Consider the following 20,816-nt stretch of genomic DNA (forward strand, 5'->3'; position numbering starts at 1 on the left):
CGGCGCATCAAAACAACACAGCACCAATTGCAGCGCTCACATTATTATTATACATAGATTATGTTTTATGTAGAAAACATCCACATTTAGATTGGGCTTAACGTGTCAATTCAATGCAGATAAAAACAATGTGATCTAACATTAGGAGAGGGGGGTCTAGGTTTATATCGGCATCTGTTTATATGTGAAATTGGATTCTGCAAACAGCTAATATTGATCGTCTTTACTCAAAATCATCAGACACAAACAGAAAAAAATGGTACAGAGTCTTTATTTGGGGAATGGATATGAATAAAGCTGATTAAAACTTTCTATAAAGAGAGAAAACACACACACACACACACAGTGCTGTTTATTTCTATTGTGTGTTCAGGGCCAGTTGCAGCACTTGCAGCTGTCCCAGTAAACCAGGCCAGGCTGGCAACGATGGAGGTACGTGATTCCCTGGAAACACTGGAAGTAGCTGCCCTTATCAGAGACGTTCTCATACAAACCATCAGGACGACCACGACAGAAGTCAGCCAGGGGGTCTCTGGTGGTGGTGGGGGCCGGAGTCGTGGTGGGTTTGGGACCAAAGCCTGCAGAGGAGAAAATGAGAGAAAACTAATTAGAAAACATTTCAGAGGGACAGAGGAATTATTTAATGTGATGTAGCTCCATCAAACAAACAAAAAATATTAAAAAAAAAACATTTAGAGTGAATTCTCTCTTTAATTTTAGTTTCATTTTAAGACAAAAACAAAGTTTCAGCAACTCTTTCAAATCACAAGTGAAAATCTCAAATGTTGAAAAAACTAGAATCAATTTGTTATTTTGTGTATTTTCTTTTTCATCATTTTATGTGTTTTTGGATTCATTTGTATCTTTGTGTTTTTGGAGTCATTTTTTGTATTTTTTGTGCTTTTGAGTTTTTTTATCTGTCATTTTTTGTATTATTATTTTTTGTCATTTTATTTGTTTTTGTAGTTATTATGTATCTTTTTCTGTGTTTTTTGAATTATTTTTGTTAATATATAGTATTTTTGTTGTGTTTTGAAGTCATTTTGATTATTCTTCTCTAATGTTGTGTGTTTTTTGGAGTCATTTTTTTGCGTGTTTGCAAAGTAATTTTGTGTATTTTTGTTGTGGTTTAGTGTTTTTTGTCATAGTTTTGAGTGTTTTTTCACAAAAAGTCATTTTGTGTATTCATCTCCAGTGTTGTGTGTTTTTTTAGTCTTTTTGTGTATTTTTGATTGTTTTAAAGTAATTTTTCTGCATTAAAATTATTTTTTGTGGGTTTTTTTTGTGTATTTTTGTGGTTTTTAGGTTTTTTAAAGTCATTTTGTGTATTCTTCTCTAATTTTGTCTGTTTTTAGAGTCATTTTTGTAGTTTTGTGTTTTTTTTAAAGTCCTTTTGTGTTTTTTGTTGTTGTTTTGTGTTTTTTGTCATGGTTTTGAGTGTTTTTGAAGTCATTTTGTGTATTCATCTGTAATGTGTGTTTTTGGAGTCTCTTGTGTATTTTTGGTGGTTTTTAGGTTTATTTTTAAAGTCATTTTGTGTATTCTTCTCTAAATTTGGAGTCATTTTTGACTCTTCATCATTTGAAACAAGTTGCCATAGCTGATATTATAGGTTTGTGTAAAGCAGGGTATGACTTTAAAGATGCAGAGACATATAAACACTTTACCCATGGACATCCTGAGGTGGTTGATGAGAGGATAAGACCCTGTTGAGCAGAAGGAACCAGTGAAGTCGTCCAAGTCCAGGGTCCACACATGAGCCCCCCCCAAACCACTGGCAGTCAACCACTGGACCTACAGGGATTCAAACAAACATCTGGATGAAAAGACCATCAGAACAAAGGGTTAGGGTCTTTTTAGTTCAGTTTCATCTCAAGTAGAATGCAGATTTAAGAGAAAATGAGTAATTTCTACATTATTATGATCTAGTTTGGACCCCCAGTTATTACTGATATAAAAAGTGAGGTAGGCATTGGCAATTGGAGGCCCGGGGGCCACATGTGGCCTTCGAACTGATTTTGTGCAGAAAATACATAAAATGACTAAAATGATACACATAATACAACTAAAATAATCTAAATTACTTTAAAAACGCACAAGATGACAACAAAAATAACAGAAAAGTATAGACAAAACAACACAAAAAAAGAAACCCCAAAATTAGAATACAGATTATGCAAAATAGCCATAGAAAAACATAAAATGACTTAAAAAAAACACAAAAAAAAAACCAGAAAAAGATAAATAATATATAAAAAACAACAGAAAATACAAAATGTTTGTAAAAAACCCACAAAATGACAATATAAACACTAATTCCTGATGTATAGCAACATTAAGTGACAATAATAGTTCCTGCAGGACCTTGAATTACATTTCCTTGATTTTATGACCAATTTATTATATCTAATTTAGGGAAAGTTTGAGGAAAAATTTGATAAAAATTGCATGATTTTGGAAAAATTGAGAGTGAAAATAAAAAAAAAGAGTTCCATCATGTGATATAAGCATCAGAAAACTGTGGATTTTGATTGAATTTGTGTATTTAAAGGGACTGAGATATCTACAACTGATTTATTTGGTCATTTACACAATGATTCATGTTTTCTTTGTTGTTTAAAATTTCTCCTGTGGGTCAAAATATATTCTCTACAGGGCCGGGTTTGGCCCGCGGACCTTGAGTTTGACACATGACAGAAGCGTAGCTTTGTGTTACCTTGGAGGAAAAACTGCGGCGGTCGTCGTATCCGACCCAGGCGCTGCCGTAGGTGGCGTAGGGCACGTCCTGCTCAGAGATCCATTCTACTGTAGCACTGCTGATGAACTCACAGATCTAGAATAGATGTAGAGAAAAACAACTATAGTTAGAGCAGGAAAGGAAACTAAACATTTAACCTCTTTATTCTACAAATGTTAGAGCTTTATTTACTCCTAGGCCAAATTTTTAAAGCGGTCAAACAAATCCCAGTAATATTATTCCTTTCCTTGATGTACAACTAAGTAAAAATAATAATATCACAAAAATAGACAAAATGTCTTCAAAATACACAAAGTATTCCAAAAACGCACAAAATGTCAACAAAACACACTAATAAAGTAGTAAAAAAATTCCCAAAATGATTTGTTTTAAAAAAAAAATTGACAAAATAATTCAAAAAACAACCCCAAAAATGAACAAAAAAATGACAAAAACACACAAAACAACAGCAAAATACACAAAATCTCAACAAAAATTCTGAAAAGGTCATCAAAAACAGACAAATTGACTACAAAAATACAAATGATTCACGAAAAGATTTAAAAAGAAAAAATAAACAAAATGGCTTCAAAATCCCCCAAATTTTCAAAAAACACAGAAAATTTCAATAAAAACACACAAATTATATCAAAAAAAAATTCAAATGAATACCAAAATGATATATATATATATATATTTTAGACAAATTGTCTTCAAAATACACAAAATAATTATTCCTTTACTTGATGTACAACTGAGTTGAAATAAACATCAACAACAAAAATAATTTTACATCTTCTGGAATAATAAAACAATAAAAATTAGTGTACGTATAAATACATTTTTAATAATATTAGTATTGATAAACTGAGTTGATTAATGGGCCACTTCAGTACCGTGGACCACCAGTTGATTAGTTACAGGTTTCTGTGTTAATATTCAGTAAAATAAAATAAATAAAATGAGTCAAGAAACACAAAACTACAACAAAAATACACAAAATGTCAAGAAAAATATGCAAAATGACTCAAGAAACACAAAATAACAAAATAAACACAAAACTATACAAATGTACAAAAAATTAAAAATACATTAAAGGATTTAAAAGAATTCCCAAAATAATTAAATTAGACAAGATGTCTCCAGAAAATACACAAAATAATTCCAAAACTACTAAAAATGTCAACAAAAACTAATTGACCGCAGAAATTTAAATTCAAATGATTCCCAAATGTATTATTTTCAGAAAAAAATACACAAAATGAGTACAAAAATACACCATGTCTCAACAAAATATAATTATACTACAAAAACAGAAAAAAAGTGATTCAAATGATTCCCAAAATGATTTTAAAAAAAAAGATAAAATGTCTCCAAAATACACAAATTTACAAAATAGTTACAAAAAAGGGTTTAAAAAATGAAATGAAAATCAATAACTCACCTCATAATATGACCAGAAACCAGCGGTTCTCGTGTACGGTCCAGCGTCTGCAGCTCCAGTGGAAGGAGCTCCCAAACCATTAGCAGCACCAGCCAGACGGAACGTACGACCATAGGTTGGAAACCCCAACAACAGCTTCTCAGCTGGAGCTCCAAGCTGCAGCCAATAGGAGACGGAGGAATTCTAGGAAAAAACAGGAAAATCACAAAAGAAATATTCACAACCTTGCAGTGTGGAAATGTAACACTTTATACTTCTATTTCTTTTTGTAAGATAACTTAAAGTCAAACAAAAATCCCCAAAACCTTTTTTTTTAAACCAAAAGAATTATTAATAATGCATTGATACGGAATGTGAGATGGAAAATGGTGATGTTATCAGATCTGAGGGTCACATGACCAACATTCATGTCAGCATTTATAATAATGACCAATCTGAGCATTAACACGGGAAAACAACGAGTTTGTGTGTTTTTTTTTGTCCTTTTGTGTATTTTTGGTGTTGTGTGTTTGTTGCTGTTTTGCATAATTTACTGTTGTTTTGTATTTTCATTGTGGGTTTTTATTGTTTTCTTGTGTGGTTTTGGAGAGAAATTATTATAGTATAGATTGATTATTTATGTTTGTCTTTTGTGTATATTTGATGTCATTTTGTCGTTCAAAACAACAACAAAAAAACACAAATTTACTTCAAAAACCGACATAATTAGAGAGAGAGGAAAAAAAAGACAACGATAACTTTGTTATTTCCTGTATTAATGCTCAGATTGGATATTATTCAAATGCTGACATGAATATTGATCATGTGACCCTTAAATCAGATACAATCACATTTTTGTCACCCTGCTGTGATAAAACATCTAGATCTATGCTAGAGTTTGCAAATCAGTGAAAACAAAAATTAATCATTGTGAACTTTTAGGAAAACCAACATTTCTACGTAAAAGTTATTACTATGTTTTGTTCTTATTAAAAAGTTAACGTATAATTATTACTATGTTTTGTTTTGTTCTTATTAAAATTAACGTATAATTATTACTATGTTGTGTTTTGTTCTTATTAATGTTAACGTATAGATCTTACTATGTTTTGTTCTTATTAAAGTGAACGTACAGTATAATTATTACTATGTTGTGTTTTGTTCTTATTAAAAAAGTTAATGGATAATTATTACTGTTTTGTTTTGTTCTTATTAAAATTAACGTATAATTATTACTATGTTGTGTTTTGTTCTTATTAAAATTAACGTATAATTATTACTATGTTGTGTTTTGTTCTTATTAATGTTAACGTATAGATCTTACTATGTTTTGTTCTTATTAAAGTGAACGTACAGTATAATTATGACTATGTTGTGTTTTGTTCTTATTAAAATTAACGTATAATTATTACTATGTTGTGTTTTGTTCTTATTAACGTTAACGTATAGATCTTACTATGTTTTGTTCTCATTAAAGTTAACGTATAATTATTACTATGTTGTGTTTTGTTCTTATTAAAAAGTTAACGTATAATTATTACTATGTTTTGTTTTGTTCTTATTAAAATTAACGTATAATTATTACTATGTTGTGTTTTGTTCTTATTAATGTTAACGTATAATTATTACTATGTTTTGTTTTGTTCTTATTAAAGTTAACGTATAATTATTACTATGTTGTGTTTTGTTCTTATTAAAGTTAACGTATAGATCTTACTATGTTTTGTTCTTATTAAAGTTAACGTATAATTATTACTATGTTTTGTTTTGTTCTTATTAAAGTTAACGTATAATTATTACTATGTTGTGTTTTGTTCTTATTAAAGTTAACGTATAGATCTTACTATGTTTTGTTCTTATTAAAGTTAACGTATAATTATTACTATGTTTTGTTTTGTTCTTATTAAAGTTAACGTATAATTATTACTATGTTGTGTTTTGTTCTTATTAAAGTTAACGTATAATTGTTACTATGTTGTGTTTTGTTCTTATTAACGTTAACGTATAGATCTTACTATGTTTTGTTCTTATTAAAGTTAACGTATAATTATTACTATGTTGTGTTTTGTTCTTATTAAAGTTAACGTATAGATCTTACTATGTTTTGTTCTTATTAAAGTTAACGTATAATTGTTACTATGTTGTGTTTTGTTCTTATTAACGTTAACGTATAATTATTACTATGTTGTGTTTTGTTCTTATTAAAGTTAACGTATAGATCTTACTATGTTGTGATGAACGTATGAACCAAAGTCAGAGGAGCTGTGGTACAGGGGGCTGTTGTGTCCAGTCGCTGCCTCCCAGTGTCCGTGGAAGTCAAAGGTCAGAACGTTGATGAAGTCAAGATGACTTGTGATGAAAAAGAAAAAATGTCAAATATTAGTACAAATCTCATCTAAATGTCTTTAAAATGGAAAACTGAGGGACTTTGTAATAAACTCAACAGTACTGGACATTACACAAGCTCAAACATGGACGACATGTGTCACTTTATTAAAACAAATACGTAAAATGACTCAAGAAACACAAAACTACAACAAAAATACACCAAATGTCAAGAAAAAGAAACGCAAAATTTCAACAAAAATAGAAATGACTCCCAAAATAAGAATTTCAAAACACACAAAATAAATACAAAACTATACAAATGTTCAAAAAAATTAAAAAATACATTAAAGGATTTAAAAGAATTCCCAAAATGATTAAATTAGACAAGATGCCTCCAGAAAATACACAAAATAATTCCAAAACTACTAAAAATGTCAACAAAAACTAATTGACCACAGAAATTTAAATTCAAATGATTCCCAAATGTATTATTTTCAGAAAAAAAATATACAAAATGTCATCAAAAACACACAAATTGACTACAAAAATATCTCAACAAAATATAATTATAACAAAAAACAGAAAAAAGTGATTGAAATGGTTCCCAAAATTATTTAAAAAAAAGATTAAATGTCTCCAAACTACACAAAATGATTACAAAAATACACACATTTACAAAATAATTAAAAAAAAAGGTTTTAAAAAAATTCTGGAAATTATTGAATTAATAAAGATGACTCCAAAAATTGTCAACAAAAACACACAAATTGACAAAAAAAAAGCAATAAAATTTTCACATGATTAAAAAAGGCTTCAAAATACACAAAACAATTTGAAAAATACAAAATTTACCCAAAAATAAACAAAATGACAGCAAAAAAAACTAAAAATGAATCCAAAACAAACTAACCTCTTTATTGTTTCTTATAGATTGCTCAGACAACATTGTACATGGATTTACATGGTCTCACCTTGAAATGTTCTCCACTTCATAAGCTCTGTCAATGGTTGCCAGGTTGGCAGCAACGCTGGCAGAAAGCAGCAGCTGAGTCTTCCTGTTCTCTCTGGCTTCGTTCTCAAAGGCTTTAGAAAGCTCCTGTGGATGAAAACATGGAAGAAATGAGCACGAGAATGAAAAATAAAACTATTTAGTGTAATAAAATGTACCTGTATGAGCAAAGTGAACCTGGTCCTGTCCTGTTCTGGACTCCCGTTGTGTGCCGGATATTCCCAGGCCAGGTTCAGACCATCAAAGCTGTGTGTTCTCAGGTATCTGATGGCTGACTTTATAAAGGCTGAGCGGCTCTCAGGTGTTGAAACCATGGCGATGAACCTGGTGAGACGACACAAAGCTGAGCTGAGGTCCACTTTAAGGCCCAGATACAGATTTATTCTTATCTTATTACTGGATGAACTTACGGGCTCACACCATAGACTGTACCTCCCACAGACAGAAGAGTCTGTAGCTCAGGGTTTCTAGAAGACACATAATGAAAAACTAAGATACATATTTAAAATTAAAAGCTAGACATATGACTTTGAGAAAAACATTCCAAGAGTTTCCACTTTTTCATTCCATTTCTCCTCCGTGTCAGTTTGGGTTTTGTTTCCATTTCCTTGTCGTTACCCAATCAGATGTCAATACAGGCTGGTAAACTTCACACATTTGTCCCATACATGCTTAATATTGTTAATGGAGTTCATTATTGTTATGAATTTAATATTTCTTTAGCAGAAATACACCAAAAAAGCACACAATGTGATGACGTCCGATTTTGTGAGATTTGATTTCCAGCTTTTGCAAAAGAAAACATTTCACAGGTTTCACAGTGAAAAATATGGTAAAAATGTGTAAAATTCATGTCACGATACGATATATCCCGTTACTAAACAATACAATATACATCACGATATCAATAATTAGAAAAGTCAACTTTACAAGTACAAAATAAAATGGCATGAAATTAAATGTATTTCCTTATTTTAAAACTTGTGAGAACAAGTAAATGATAACTAACTGTATTTCAAGCACAAATGTAAAAAAAAAAACAAGTTGGATTTATCAAACTGTCAAATTACATTTTTTAAAGTAACCAAATACATGTATAAAAGTGCCCAGTATGTTTTATGTGAATCAACTTTCAACTAAAATTCATTGAGGAGTGAGTTTTTTGTTTTTTCATTAAAAACATGATTGAAAAAAATCAATTTGGACATTTTTTGGATCAATACTACAATAATAATTGTGCGGTGAAATATTGCGATATATCACCAAATAAATTTTTATTACACCATTAATGAACTGCATTAACTGTAATATGCATGTCTGGCACACTTTCAACAAGTTAAAAATGAACAAAACAGTCAAATGAAAGTCTATTTTACCACTTGTGAAGGTTTTTGTCTCTCAGTGTATTATAATAAAAGTCTATAGTGGAATTGAAATAAAATGATGTGATGCTGTGGCTCAGGTAACGATCAGTAAATATAATTTAGTGTAAATGTTGAAACTCACACTTTCTTCAGAGTCTGCAGTCTACTGTACTGCTGCTCATCGTTCCATTCAATGGCACTGATCTGGTTGAAGCTGTTGATGGAGGCCAGGGAGTAGATGATGTGAGTGCACAGGAAGGGGTCGATGTTCTCTGGGGTAAACTTAGCGTTGCTGGGTCTGTACTGGGCCCAGTTGGTCATGTGACACACCAGTTTACTGGAGGAAGCTGTGAAACAGAAGAGCAGAGGAAGATAAATGTGCTTTTTCTATGTTTAAAGATGGAAAATAATCTTTAAATACAAGTGTGGACACTCACCCATGTGCAGAGCAAACAGAACACCAACCACTACAGTAAAACAGAAACCAGTCACTACGTTTTAGTCACTTTAAAAAACATAAAAAATATTTATACCAAAAACACATGGTTTAAGTAAAAGTTTTTTTCAATAAGCTATTCATCGGTAGTGTTGTGTTCAAGACCACACTATCCGAGACCAGAATGCATCGAGACCGAGACCAAGACCGTAAACATTTTTTTTTTTCAATTTAAAAAAATATATAAATAAATAAAATTATGACAAGGTTCGACAGTTAAATAACATTCTGTCTTTAGTTTTAGCTTCTTTTTTTTTAATATATTTGACAAACAAAAACGGTGCCTGCAAAAAATGAACTAAAATATTAAAACTGCTACTGATAAGTTCACAATTATTCTCCATATTTGAAAACAAGATTTTTATGTCAGCTGAATGTACAGCAAGTGTTTAAAAGTGTTTCTGCCAAGAAATGACATGGCTGGTCACCTACAGAGTGTTTCCTCTTTGCTTTTACAAATGTATTATTTATGGTTCGTGAAACCAAATTTCACAACCAACAAGTTAGGGGACATGTTTAGCTCCGCCTCTCTCTCCTACTTGTGTGTGAGTATGTGTGTGAGTGTGTCACACACGTCACTCAGTCACATTAAGGAAGGTTGTGGTCATTATACAGGGTGGATTAAATAATGAATAAAGGATTGTTTTATCCCGTTCTTCTCCGTGTTATTATCACATTATAAAAAAGTTTAAAAATAGCAGGAATTAGTGCTGGTCTCTAACGGTCTTGAGGGAAAATCCTGAGTCCGAGACAAGATCGAGACCTTTAAAAAACTTGGTCTCGAGACCAAGATCGGTCTCGACTACTGCAACACTATTTACCGGTACTCAAATTAAAAGTTTGTCCCAAATCGTGAAACATATTATTACATTAGTGATGCACGATATTATTCTCAAAATTAAATATCGGACATTGTCTATCCCACCAAATAAACTGATTAATTAAGAGGCGTTGCTTCCTTGATCAACATCATAAACATCATATACGTCTAATCCTTTCAGACCCTTTCAACGCATGCACGTGAACTACTTCACTTCCTTCACTCGCAGTCCTTACGACAGAGCTTCTGGGACGTGATATTTAAATCCACCAGACAACATTAGTTCAATATTTTAATAGTACACATTTAAATATGTGACTATTTTGTGGTGTTTTAAAAAATAAAAAAAAATGGATAAAAACACAATACACAACATTTACAATCAAAACCCAAACAGAAAATAAGATAAAAACCAAAATGTATCGGAATTCACCCAAAACATACATTTCTAATAATTTTTAAGTAGCAGGGTTTCAACCGTTTAAATAGTGCACGAACGGCCTTAAAATAGGATGGAGACGAGTTGCGCATGCGTTGAAAGGATCAGGCACGTGAAAGGATTGGGCACTGACTGACGCCTCATCGCCAATGAAGAGGCGGGGCTAAGTGCAGCCATCTTGTGTTTATGGAGCACACTGCAGGAGTGTTTGTAAATCTACAAAATAAGAGACACTCAATATTCAGTGAATTTACACATTTACAAACAGTTAGATTTTTTTCTCTAATATAATATATATATACGGCTCACACTGTTTGGATCGTATAAAAATGACATTTACTACTAAAATACAAACTTTAAGTTGATAGTAATTGTTAAGTTGAACAGGCTGCAAGTATCTTCATTGTTTAGATTAAAAACAATCGTCATGAATAAATATGACATGTTTTATACATGTTGACGTAAGTTGAAGTATTTTTATTATTTTGCAGAAGGAATGTTTGTGATGTTACATTATTTTCAGCTTTGTCTCATGTCTGCATTTGCCAACATGATAAAGAAGAGTCGGCAGAATAATTCTGTTTGTTAATTCCACGACACAAACTAGATGATCTCTGCAATTAGAGGAAAAATATCGATATCAGTAAACGCCAAATGAGTTGTAAAATATCAGCCAAAAACCCATTATCGTGCATCCGTATTTATTAGGAATGTAACAAAGTTTCGTAGCACCATATTTTATGAAATAAAAAAAAACAGTGACGTAAAATTCAAAGGTGCAGAAAATAAAATCAAGTTTCAAAAAAGCACAGGGGTGCGATGATAATTGACCCTCCTGCTTCCTGTAGCAGCTCAGACGCTGCAGTGTTTACATGAAGGTGGACAACGTGGATGCTCCATCGACTCATAAGTTGGTTATATCAGAGTTTAAGGAACTCTATTTCACTACTGCTTATGATTGAGAGGGAGAAACAGCAAATGAGCGAACACTGGGGTCCAACGTGTCCGTGGAGCGTCCGTATTCCAACACATCCGACACTAAAGCCTGTTCTAAGCAGAGGTTGAGACGGATCATGTCACAACAGTTAGAGCCACACTATTGAGACTGTGAGTGGGAAATAAAATGCTACGTGAAACACAACACCAGCCATATTTGATTCACACACAGGCCCAAACATTGGTGCAGGACTGAAGGAGGAGCTAATGAATGGAAAGTCCAATATTTACCAACCTGTGTGTAACAGAAATAATAATAATAATAATAATAATAATAATAAAAACAGCTAGAGTGGTACATTTGTTTTCATTCTTTATTTGTGAAACTAAACACTTCCACACACTGTCTCACACTTTTACAGTCATGTTGTTTTTCATCAACAAACAGTTGTTACACATTTGTTTCTCTTCATTGGGATATTTTTTTTGTAAATTTTTTATATCGTATTGTGTGTATTTCGTATCGTCAGCCCTATATTGTATTTCGTATCGTGAATTGACTATTTTGTTACACCCCTACTATTATTATACAGCATCACTCCAAAGTGAGCTGGTCGTACACACCTTATACCTGTTAGTGAGTGGTTTAAACTAAGCCTGATTTAAAATTATTTGAAAAAGGAAACCGGGAATTTTTATTTGTCTTGATAGTTTAACAAATGGTGCGGAAGAATGTGTGTTATATTCTAGCAAACAGTCTAGTTTAGCTTCTAAATCATAAGTTCCATAAATTAAAGAAAAATGAATGAATGATTCTTACCTGTGAGAAGTTTAGCCATTTTCCAAAAAAGCTGTAAATCTGCTGCAAATCAGAACAGTCCCAACATTAGCATTAGCATTAGCATCAGATGATTCACACACAAGGGAAAAAACTGTCATTACATTCAGTGGAAACTCATTTAACTCATGTCAAACAGTCCGAGCATGTGTTGAAACCTACACAGTTTACTGTTACATTTCCTCATGAATGGTGATAATGCAGCTGAGTTAGAAGCAGTGATGGTGATTTTTTCATACCTTTGTTGGAAAGAAGCTGGAGCAGAGGACAGAGCTGGGTCGGTTTGCACCAGCTTTATATTTACCTCTAAAGTGACTGTAACAAAGTGCAGCTGATAAGGATTCTGTCTAATTGACATAAGGTAGAGATATAGCATAAGGTAAGGCCGTTATTGTCATCCTAAAGCATTTCATGTATAGCTATACATGCAGCCACCGTTTGAACCAACCTTGACCAATGTCCTCACCTGCAGACATGTTTTCATTAACTAATCAGTCCGTGTTGCAACTTTACTGCTCGATAACGAGAAGGAAACGCTCCCTAAAAAGTACAGATCTGAAGAAAACTTCAGCACTCTTTGAACCCTTCCATTGTTGGAAACCTGCACAATGTGACCTCAAACATCTCTGGCCTGCAGAGTTTACATCCTTGTTCCTCAAAAACGTGACTTCTTTTATAGAAGATGGCCTAAAATGGTCCAAAAGTGGCAAAAACATGGCAAGAAGAGAGTGAAAAGTGACTAAAATCGGCCAAAAGTAGTCAAGAGTGGCACAAAATGGGCACAAAAGAGGAAACTGGTAGTATGTAATGGCAAAAGGTAGTTAAATGAGCAAAATGGCAAAAAAATATGGGACAAAAAGAGGCAAAATGTATAGGACAAAAGGAAACTTGGAAAGGAAAGGTATTTATTGGGCAAAATGCAGCTTATTTGGATGAAAAGTGTCAAAAAATGGTTAAAGAAAGGACAAAAATTATACAAAAGTGTAAAAAAAAATTGGTTTAAGGACATTTATTTGCAAATGAAGCTAAAATCAAAAACAATGGGACAAATGGTAAAAAGGGGTTAACAACTTTCCCCCTTAATGAATATAGATGGGATAACATGGCCCAAAAGTGGCAAAAACATGGCAAGAAAAGAGTGAAAAGTGATTAAAATGGGCCAAAAAGAACAAAAAAGAGGAAACAGGTGGTATGTAACGGCAAAATGGAGTTTAAATGAGCAAAATGTGGCAAACAATAGTGAAAAAGGACAAATATGTGGGACAAAAAAAATGTAGGGGCAAAGGAAACATGGCAAAAGGTGGCTTATTTGCATGAAAAGTGTCAATAAATGGTTAAAGAAAGGACAAAAATTGGATTAAAGTGTCAAAAAGAACTTGCAAAAATGGGGAAATAAATCGGGAGAAAAAGCAATATTTATTTATAAAAGGAAGCTAAAATCTAAAAATCAGACTTAAATCTAAATAATGAATGTTAAATCTAAATGTATCACAGAGTACAGAATACAACTCATACAGTGTTATTTTTTAGTTACAAAACATGAAGAAAAATCAGAATCGTTAGAAATGACGTTTATTTACCGTTGTACATTCCATCAAACTCAACTCTCCACATTTCTGCTCAGATGATATTTTGTTGTGAGTTAAGGTTAGAAATAATTAAAAACTATATCCTGCTACTTAGCCGCTAGCATGGTCCTGCTACGTAGCCGCTAGCATGATCCTGCTATGTAGCTGCTAGCATGGTCCTGCTACGTAGCCGCTAGCATGATCCTGCTACGTAGCCGCTAGCATGATCCTGCTACTTAGCCGCTAGCATGGTCCTGCTACATAGCTGCTAGCATGATCCTGCTACGTAGCCGCTAGCATGGTTCTGATACGCAGCTGCAAGCATGATCCAGTTATTATTAAACATCCAACCAAAGTGTGACTTAGAACTATATTTACTATTTAAGGCTGTAAGAAAACACTTTTTACAAAGTAACACATGTGCAACAATGGAGGAGGGAACCGCTAACTATGCTAACAACCGTGGACGTCTGACAGTAAAAATAATACATAAATCAGAGATTGGATTCAACTGAAAACATAAATAAACAACAGTGCCAAACCATTAGTCCTCTACATTTACAGAATAATACATTTAAATCATTATTACTGTAATTCACTTTAACTCTCACCTGAAAACTGATCATTTTCAATGAATCTAACCTGAAGTGAAGTCATTTTATTTGGCAAATTAAAATCTGTACCAACTCTGAATAATTAGAACGATAGTACATTCAGATACAGCCCAATATTGGATTAGTTTTAATAGAAAACTGATTTTTTAAAAAGTGTTTGTGTTGTTTATCTGTCAGCATTTTGAATATGAACCAATTTGGACATTCATACAGCATAAGAACAAATTAATACTTTTGTTTTTCATGTCAACGTTTTGTGTGCTTTTGTTGTCATTTTGTATCGTTTTATCAAATTTTCTGTTTATTTCTGTTGTTGTTTTGTGTGTTAAGAGTCTATATTATATGTTTGTGTACATTTGTAGCTGTCTTGTGTGTTTGTGAGGTAATTTAATGTACTTTTGATGTCACTTTGTGAATATAACAAAAATAAAATAAAAATAGCACACAATGATTCATAAAACACAACAAATGACAAGACAAAAAACAACCTTTTAAACAAATAAAATTACCACACAAAAAAAATAGAAAATCAAAAATAAGTATTCAGAAAATTTCAGAAAAATATACAAAAGAACAAAAGCACAAAAAAATAAATAAATAATAATAAATAAATAATAAAAATAAATAAATAAATAAATAATAAAAAATTAAATAAAAAACAAATACAAAAAAAACATAAATACAAAAATAAAAAATGAATAAATTAAAAACATATATATATAAAAATTTAAATAAATAAATAAATTAAATAAAAATAAAAATTGAAAAACACAAATTGATAATAATAATTAAAAAAAGAAATCACACAAAACAATAACAAAATTATAAAAAATTACTCACCAATTTAGAAAAAAAACAGAAGAAAACCTTTTGTTCATTCCTGTATTAACACTGAGCTTGGTCTATATTCTAATTTTAACATTAATATTAATAATGTGACCTTAAAATCAGATACAATCACATTTTTGTGGCTGTGCTGTGATAAAGTTTCCCTCCTCTGGTCTGAACAATCATCATTATTATGCAGTTAGGCACGATGCATTAAAAAACAATGGTAAAAAAGCAAAACATTCTTTGCACAATTAACGTTTTTTTAAAAACAGAGTTGTCCTCAGTATGAAATGTGCTGTACACATGAAACGACCTCGTCCTATGGTTAGTGGGGACACTTTGTAGCTATAATTTCCATAGTTACAGAATTAATACTAGTTTTATGAGTCAGACACAACAATACAAACTGTACGCAGCAGTTTTGTTTGTGTATCAAACCTTATTAATAATAATGGAGTTTTGAGGAAAAAGAACAATAGAATCATTGTTGGGAACAGAAAGGTCAGCTGTACATTCTGTTGCACTGTGTCCTGTTACATCACAGCAGCTGATAGTGGCTGACAGACGTACAGTGACTGTGATTAATAACCATGTTCATATGCTACTCACAATCACCTCTTTCATCTACAATTCTGCTGCTTCAGCAAATTCTACAAACAGTTATAAAAATGGAAAACTTCCCAGAATCCCTCCATTCATCAAATTGAAAGCACAGGTTAAACCCTGAACCTTAATTACACTGATATGGTTCACATTTTTCCCTTGTTGAAACAGACACGGGCTCATAAATAAAAATAAATAGTATAATCCATTATAGAACAGCTTAAAAATAAAATTAAAAAAAATCAGCATCAATACTATCAATACGTTTCCTCTCATTCCTGTCTCCCAATTTCACATCAACGCCAAATATAAAACTTTAAGAGAAAACAGCGTTCAGACAGGAATAGGAATTAAAAAAAACTGTTATAATTATAGCTGCTGCACAGCAATGGTCGGGGCCAGGCAATTTTAGTCAAAATGAGGCATTCTCATCTCATCAGCATTTTTACATCATTTTAAGGCTTGAATTCACAATTTCTGGCACATGAGATGATGTTCTCTATCAGTGGTTTTCAAACATTTTTGGCTCTCGTCTAGTAGCAACATTTTGCTTACAAAACTATATAAAAAAAAACTAAAACTATACAGCATAATGAGGGGATGAATGAGTGAAAACCCACATTTTAAAGAATCTAATTTCGTAAATAAGTGGAAATAAACAGTATTTACTGCAGTGGTTCCCAACCTATTTTTTGGATTGTGACCCCGTTTGATTTAAAGATTTTCTGCACCACGTACCCCCATTTGAGAAACACTGTTCTATATTAGTGAGTTAATTAACAAATGGAAATGTCACATGTAGCTTTGATAACTGACAAAGCCAAATGGCTGTCAAAAATATGTTAAGACAATAATGCAAAAATGCACATATTGTATCTAGACAGCATGTGTTGGTTATTTGTTTAATTTAACAATTTATTGGCTTCATATTGAAAAACTGATTAAAAATGTCATTTTTGCATTTATTCAAAATGCTGTAAAAAAAAATGCAGTTTTTGAGATAAAACTTAAATGTTTCATATATCAGCATCAATCAATCATTTAAAAAAAGTACTTTGAAAACATATTTAGCAAGAATGTACAAATAAAAACAGTTTGATGCACTGTACGCTCACTTTTTCTGTTGAGAAATCAAAACTGTGTGTGGATGGTTTGTGTAGGACAGTCTGAAGATGAGCTGTGGACAGTTTGGGGTGAAATGAGAAAAAACACGTGGGAAAACACAGATTTAATACGTTTTAAAGTGATGGACTTCATCATTTACAATAAAGTTATACATGTAAAGTTATTTATCAGTGTTAAGGATAGATTTTGGTTAAAAAAAATTGTAAATCTGTGGCACGTGGTTGATTTGTTGTGAATTTTGAAACAATTTTAACTTTAAAATCTTGCTGTAGCGCCACCTTGAGGACGATCGGCCTGTTTCTGCAGCAGAGACAATCTGGGATGGGACTGGACTTTTCTGCAAAATTTGGTGACTTTTTGGGGGCGTGGCATGTAGGATTTCCTCAAAAACAGAAGAAATAAGAACCTGCAGAATAACAATAGGTTCCTATAATAATAAACAGACAAATGCACTTTCTGATGGAGCTGACATTTGTTCTAATCTCTTCATTTTCTTCTTTTTTTGTGACAAACATTTCCTCAACCAGACATTTATTTTTATTTATTTTTTTAAGGACTGGCTTAAGAAAAACCACGTTTAAATGGTTTGGGACGTTAAAAAGAAATGCCAATAAAAACAGATTATTAAATCGATAAATCTGACTGACATCAGGAGATTTATGAAATGAAATGAAACCAAAGAACTCCTCAGTTACACACTGTATTTCTCACACATGTTTGTTTGAAGATGGCTTGAACGTTTCAGGAGAAAACCATCGTACCTGTGTTTGACACAAACTTTGCTTTGTTTTCACCTGAAGCTCGTGCATGTCTGACAACGACGCGGCTCTGACAGGCGTGTGATGTAATGGGAACCATGAGCACGCATTCAACCGCCGCCTCTTCACTTTAAAAGAAATAAAACAAACTCTCAGTTTTTTATCAGAGTCCACATGTGGGTGGAGATCACAGGGTTCTCAGCAGCCAATAGGGAAGCAGGAGCAGAGCGGTGAGAGGGTGAATGGTGGCAGTGGAATGGTTCTGTACCATCATACCAGTCCCTGAAAGATGGAAACACACACACAAAGAAAGATTCAGCAGTTCTAGTTGTTCGTTACATGTTACAGTTGAGAGTCTGAGTCAGCACAATGGTATAGCAAGAGTCTAAAGCAGGGGTGTTAAACTCATTTTAGTTTAGGGGCCAAAAACAAAGTAGTTTTAGGAGGGAAAACAAACAATTTCAACATTAATGTTATTAAGGTTCCACTTTACACGACATCAGGGCCGGCCTTCCCAACAGGCAACACAGGCGGCCGTATAGGGCACCATCTGCTGGAGGGGCGCCAAAGTGCACCCACCCCCAAATAATAATAATAAAAATAATAATCATTTAAAAAGGTACAATAAACATTTACAATCACTGTACATGTTTTCTCTTAATTTAATATTAACATTAAAAAATTGCAACTATACCTACTGATCTTCTGCAAATATTTATGCATATTTGTATTTATTTTATTTTATTTCTTGTTCTATTCTATATAGTTCTGTTGTGTTATGTGCACATTGTGTTCTTTGGTTTTACTAATAAAACAAACAGGAAAGTAGAAATGTCCTTGAAACTGAAACTTTTATATTTTATTTTAACTTTTGATTGAACTGTTTTTGATTTTTTTTGGAATTTGCACCATTGTTGTTATTGTTCCCTCGAGACATTTGCACTAGGTGTTATAATGTTTTATAGTGTGTCATTCTCAATTTTAAAATAAGTTGTATTTTTTTCCAATGGTTAGTTGTGTCGCAGAGTTGCATTTTTTTGACTTGATATTAAAAATAAATAATAATGTTTACACACTGTGTATACCGTAAAACGATTTGTTTATTTGGGAGGGCGAGTTAAAGTCCACTCTTGCCAAGGGCACTGATTGACCTAAAGCAGGCCCTGCACGACTTGTAAATGACACAAAGTATGTAAAGCACCAGTAATAATCAGTTAATAAATGACAGATATCAGTCCCTGCAGGAATTTTGTGACAAATTTTTATTCAATTTGGGGAAATTATGGGAAATAATGTCAGTAAAATTTAGTTATTTGAACAATTTTTGATTTAAGTGCAGTGACGGGGGTCAGAGTGGTCAGAGTGGACCCAGAGTGCGCGGGGTCAGCCGCAGAGCTGACCCTCGGCGAAGGGGCCGACAACGGCGGCGAGGCCAAGAAGTTGGGCGGAAGTGCCACCGATGCGGCGAGGGAGGCCGAGCACCGGGCCTCCAGTGGCGGCGGCTGCCTCTCCAGCCGCGGGGCAAGCCCAATCCCGCTTCGCACCCCAGCCCTTAGAGCCAATCCTTATCCCAAAGTTCCAGGTCCACTACTGTCTGCATACACAATCAAAAGATGAAGGGAGGCTGGCCCGACTGACTGACTGTTTATTTTTGCGACAGTGAAATCCAAAATGAAATACGACAGGCCACTGGGGGCGCTTGCGTGAAAGTTACTGGTCTAGCGCCCCTAGTGGCCAAAAGTTACACAGTGTGCCTTTAAAGTCCATCCCCAGGTTTTTGTTGACCTGCCACTCGGGGGAAATTTGAAAAAATGTCACGATTATGGGTGTGGCTCCGAGAGTAGTTAGGACACACCCAGTCACAGCAGCACCCCCCCGCCCCCACACACACACACACAGTGCTGCACAGTTCCACATGGAACCAATAGCAAAATGCAACTGTAATAGCAGCGTTCAACCCATAGAGGGCAGTCACTCTGACATTTTACAACTAAATACACTAAATTTAAATACTTAGACTAAAATGTGAAAAGTGGGACTAGGATCAATAAACTACATTACTTCATACCTGATCATATATAGATTCAGCAGAAAAAAGTGGTTTTAAGGCCTAATTACTTTAAACATTAAATTTAATTCCTGATAAACTGTACCTACAGAATATGACAAAACAGAAAACAATAATATAATACGTAAAAATATTTTTCTATAAATTGCTGGTTTTTCAACTAATTTTGAGTCGCACACTTTAATCCCAGAAATTGCAATAGATTCCAAATCTTTTGTGTCTAAATCTGTCTCTTAAAATCTTTATATACAATGTTGAATATTATGCTTCTACAATATAAAACTCACACTGTCCAACTATAATGTTCAATCTTAAAAGAGCAGTCCAAAATGACGGAAATACAGTGTAAATGTTCTCCTCACCCGAGTCTCTAGAGACGATGAGTTCATGAGCCGGTCCGTCTCCACCTTCACCCCACGACCTGATCTCCAACATGATGTATCCGTTGTCTTTAGGCAGCGGGAGAATCACTGACGTCTTTGATTTGTCCAGAAACTTCAGAGCGGATTCGTCATCATGTTTGTACAGAACCTGGAACAGATGATGAGAGCACGGGAGTTTAAAACTCAAGGTATAGCAATAAGATTTATATAGATTTAATACTACGTTTTATATCACCTGTGGAAAGAACAAGTACAAACCATGCTGTGAATTATTAAAGCTAAAGATGAACCCTCCAAAATGACGTCACAAACCAAAACAAATGACGGCAGACATGTCATGATGCCCTCTTCACAGGCAGGTCATTAAAATTGGATTAAAAACCACAGAAACAGACAGAAAAAGTGCTAAAAAGGGTTCAAAGTGGCAATATTGGATTAAAAGTGGCAGAAATGTGGGGTAATGTAACTTTAAAAGT

General features: G+C 33.1%; 2 protein-coding genes across 3 annotated transcripts in view; both read right to left on the reverse strand.

Annotated features, from left to right (window-relative positions):
* Positions 1 to 369: 369 nt before the first annotated feature.
* Positions 370 to 12,735, reverse strand: chia.1 (chitinase, acidic.1). The gene is made up of 12 exons (XM_028446787.1): positions 12,630 to 12,735; positions 12,373 to 12,414; positions 9,299 to 9,328; positions 9,004 to 9,208; positions 7,908 to 7,964; positions 7,656 to 7,821; positions 7,460 to 7,584; positions 6,386 to 6,509; positions 4,182 to 4,364; positions 2,717 to 2,833; positions 1,668 to 1,794; positions 370 to 578 (listed from the first exon to the last, which is right to left on the reverse strand). Exons 2-12 carry the CDS (start codon positions 12,389 to 12,391, stop codon positions 370 to 372), a joined length of 1,362 nt encoding a protein of 453 aa, XP_028302588.1. The 5' UTR covers positions 12,392 to 12,414; positions 12,630 to 12,735.
* Positions 12,736 to 17,040: 4,305 nt separating this feature from the next.
* cntn2 (contactin 2) overlaps positions 17,041 to 20,816 on the reverse strand; it is a 29,472-nt gene continuing 25,696 nt past the window's right edge. For both annotated transcript variants that reach the window (XM_028446293.1, XM_028446294.1), the window contains exons 22-23: positions 20,320 to 20,488; positions 17,041 to 18,171 (exon numbers count right to left, since the gene is read on the reverse strand). In XM_028446293.1, coding sequence (XP_028302094.1) covers positions 18,077 to 18,171; positions 20,320 to 20,488 — 264 coding nt within the window. In that variant the 3' untranslated portion in view covers positions 17,041 to 18,076. The remainder of the gene's footprint in view (positions 18,172 to 20,319; positions 20,489 to 20,816) is intronic.

Source organism: Gouania willdenowi, chromosome 5, assembly GCF_900634775.1.
Source record: "Gouania willdenowi chromosome 5, fGouWil2.1, whole genome shotgun sequence".
Lineage (NCBI taxonomy): Eukaryota > Metazoa > Chordata > Actinopteri > Blenniiformes > Gobiesocidae > Gouania > Gouania willdenowi.

Bases quoted from the DNA above. Each gene is read 5' to 3' on its own strand.
- chia.1 (XM_028446787.1), bottom strand. The intron at 7,585-7,655 runs GTACATTTTATT...TTTCATCCACAG, and splicing joins GGTTCACTTTGCTCATACAG to GAGCTTTCTAAAGCCTTTGA. The intron at 6,510-7,459 runs GTGAGACCATGT...TTTCATCACAAG, and splicing joins GAAGTGGAGAACATTTCAAG to TCATCTTGACTTCATCAACG.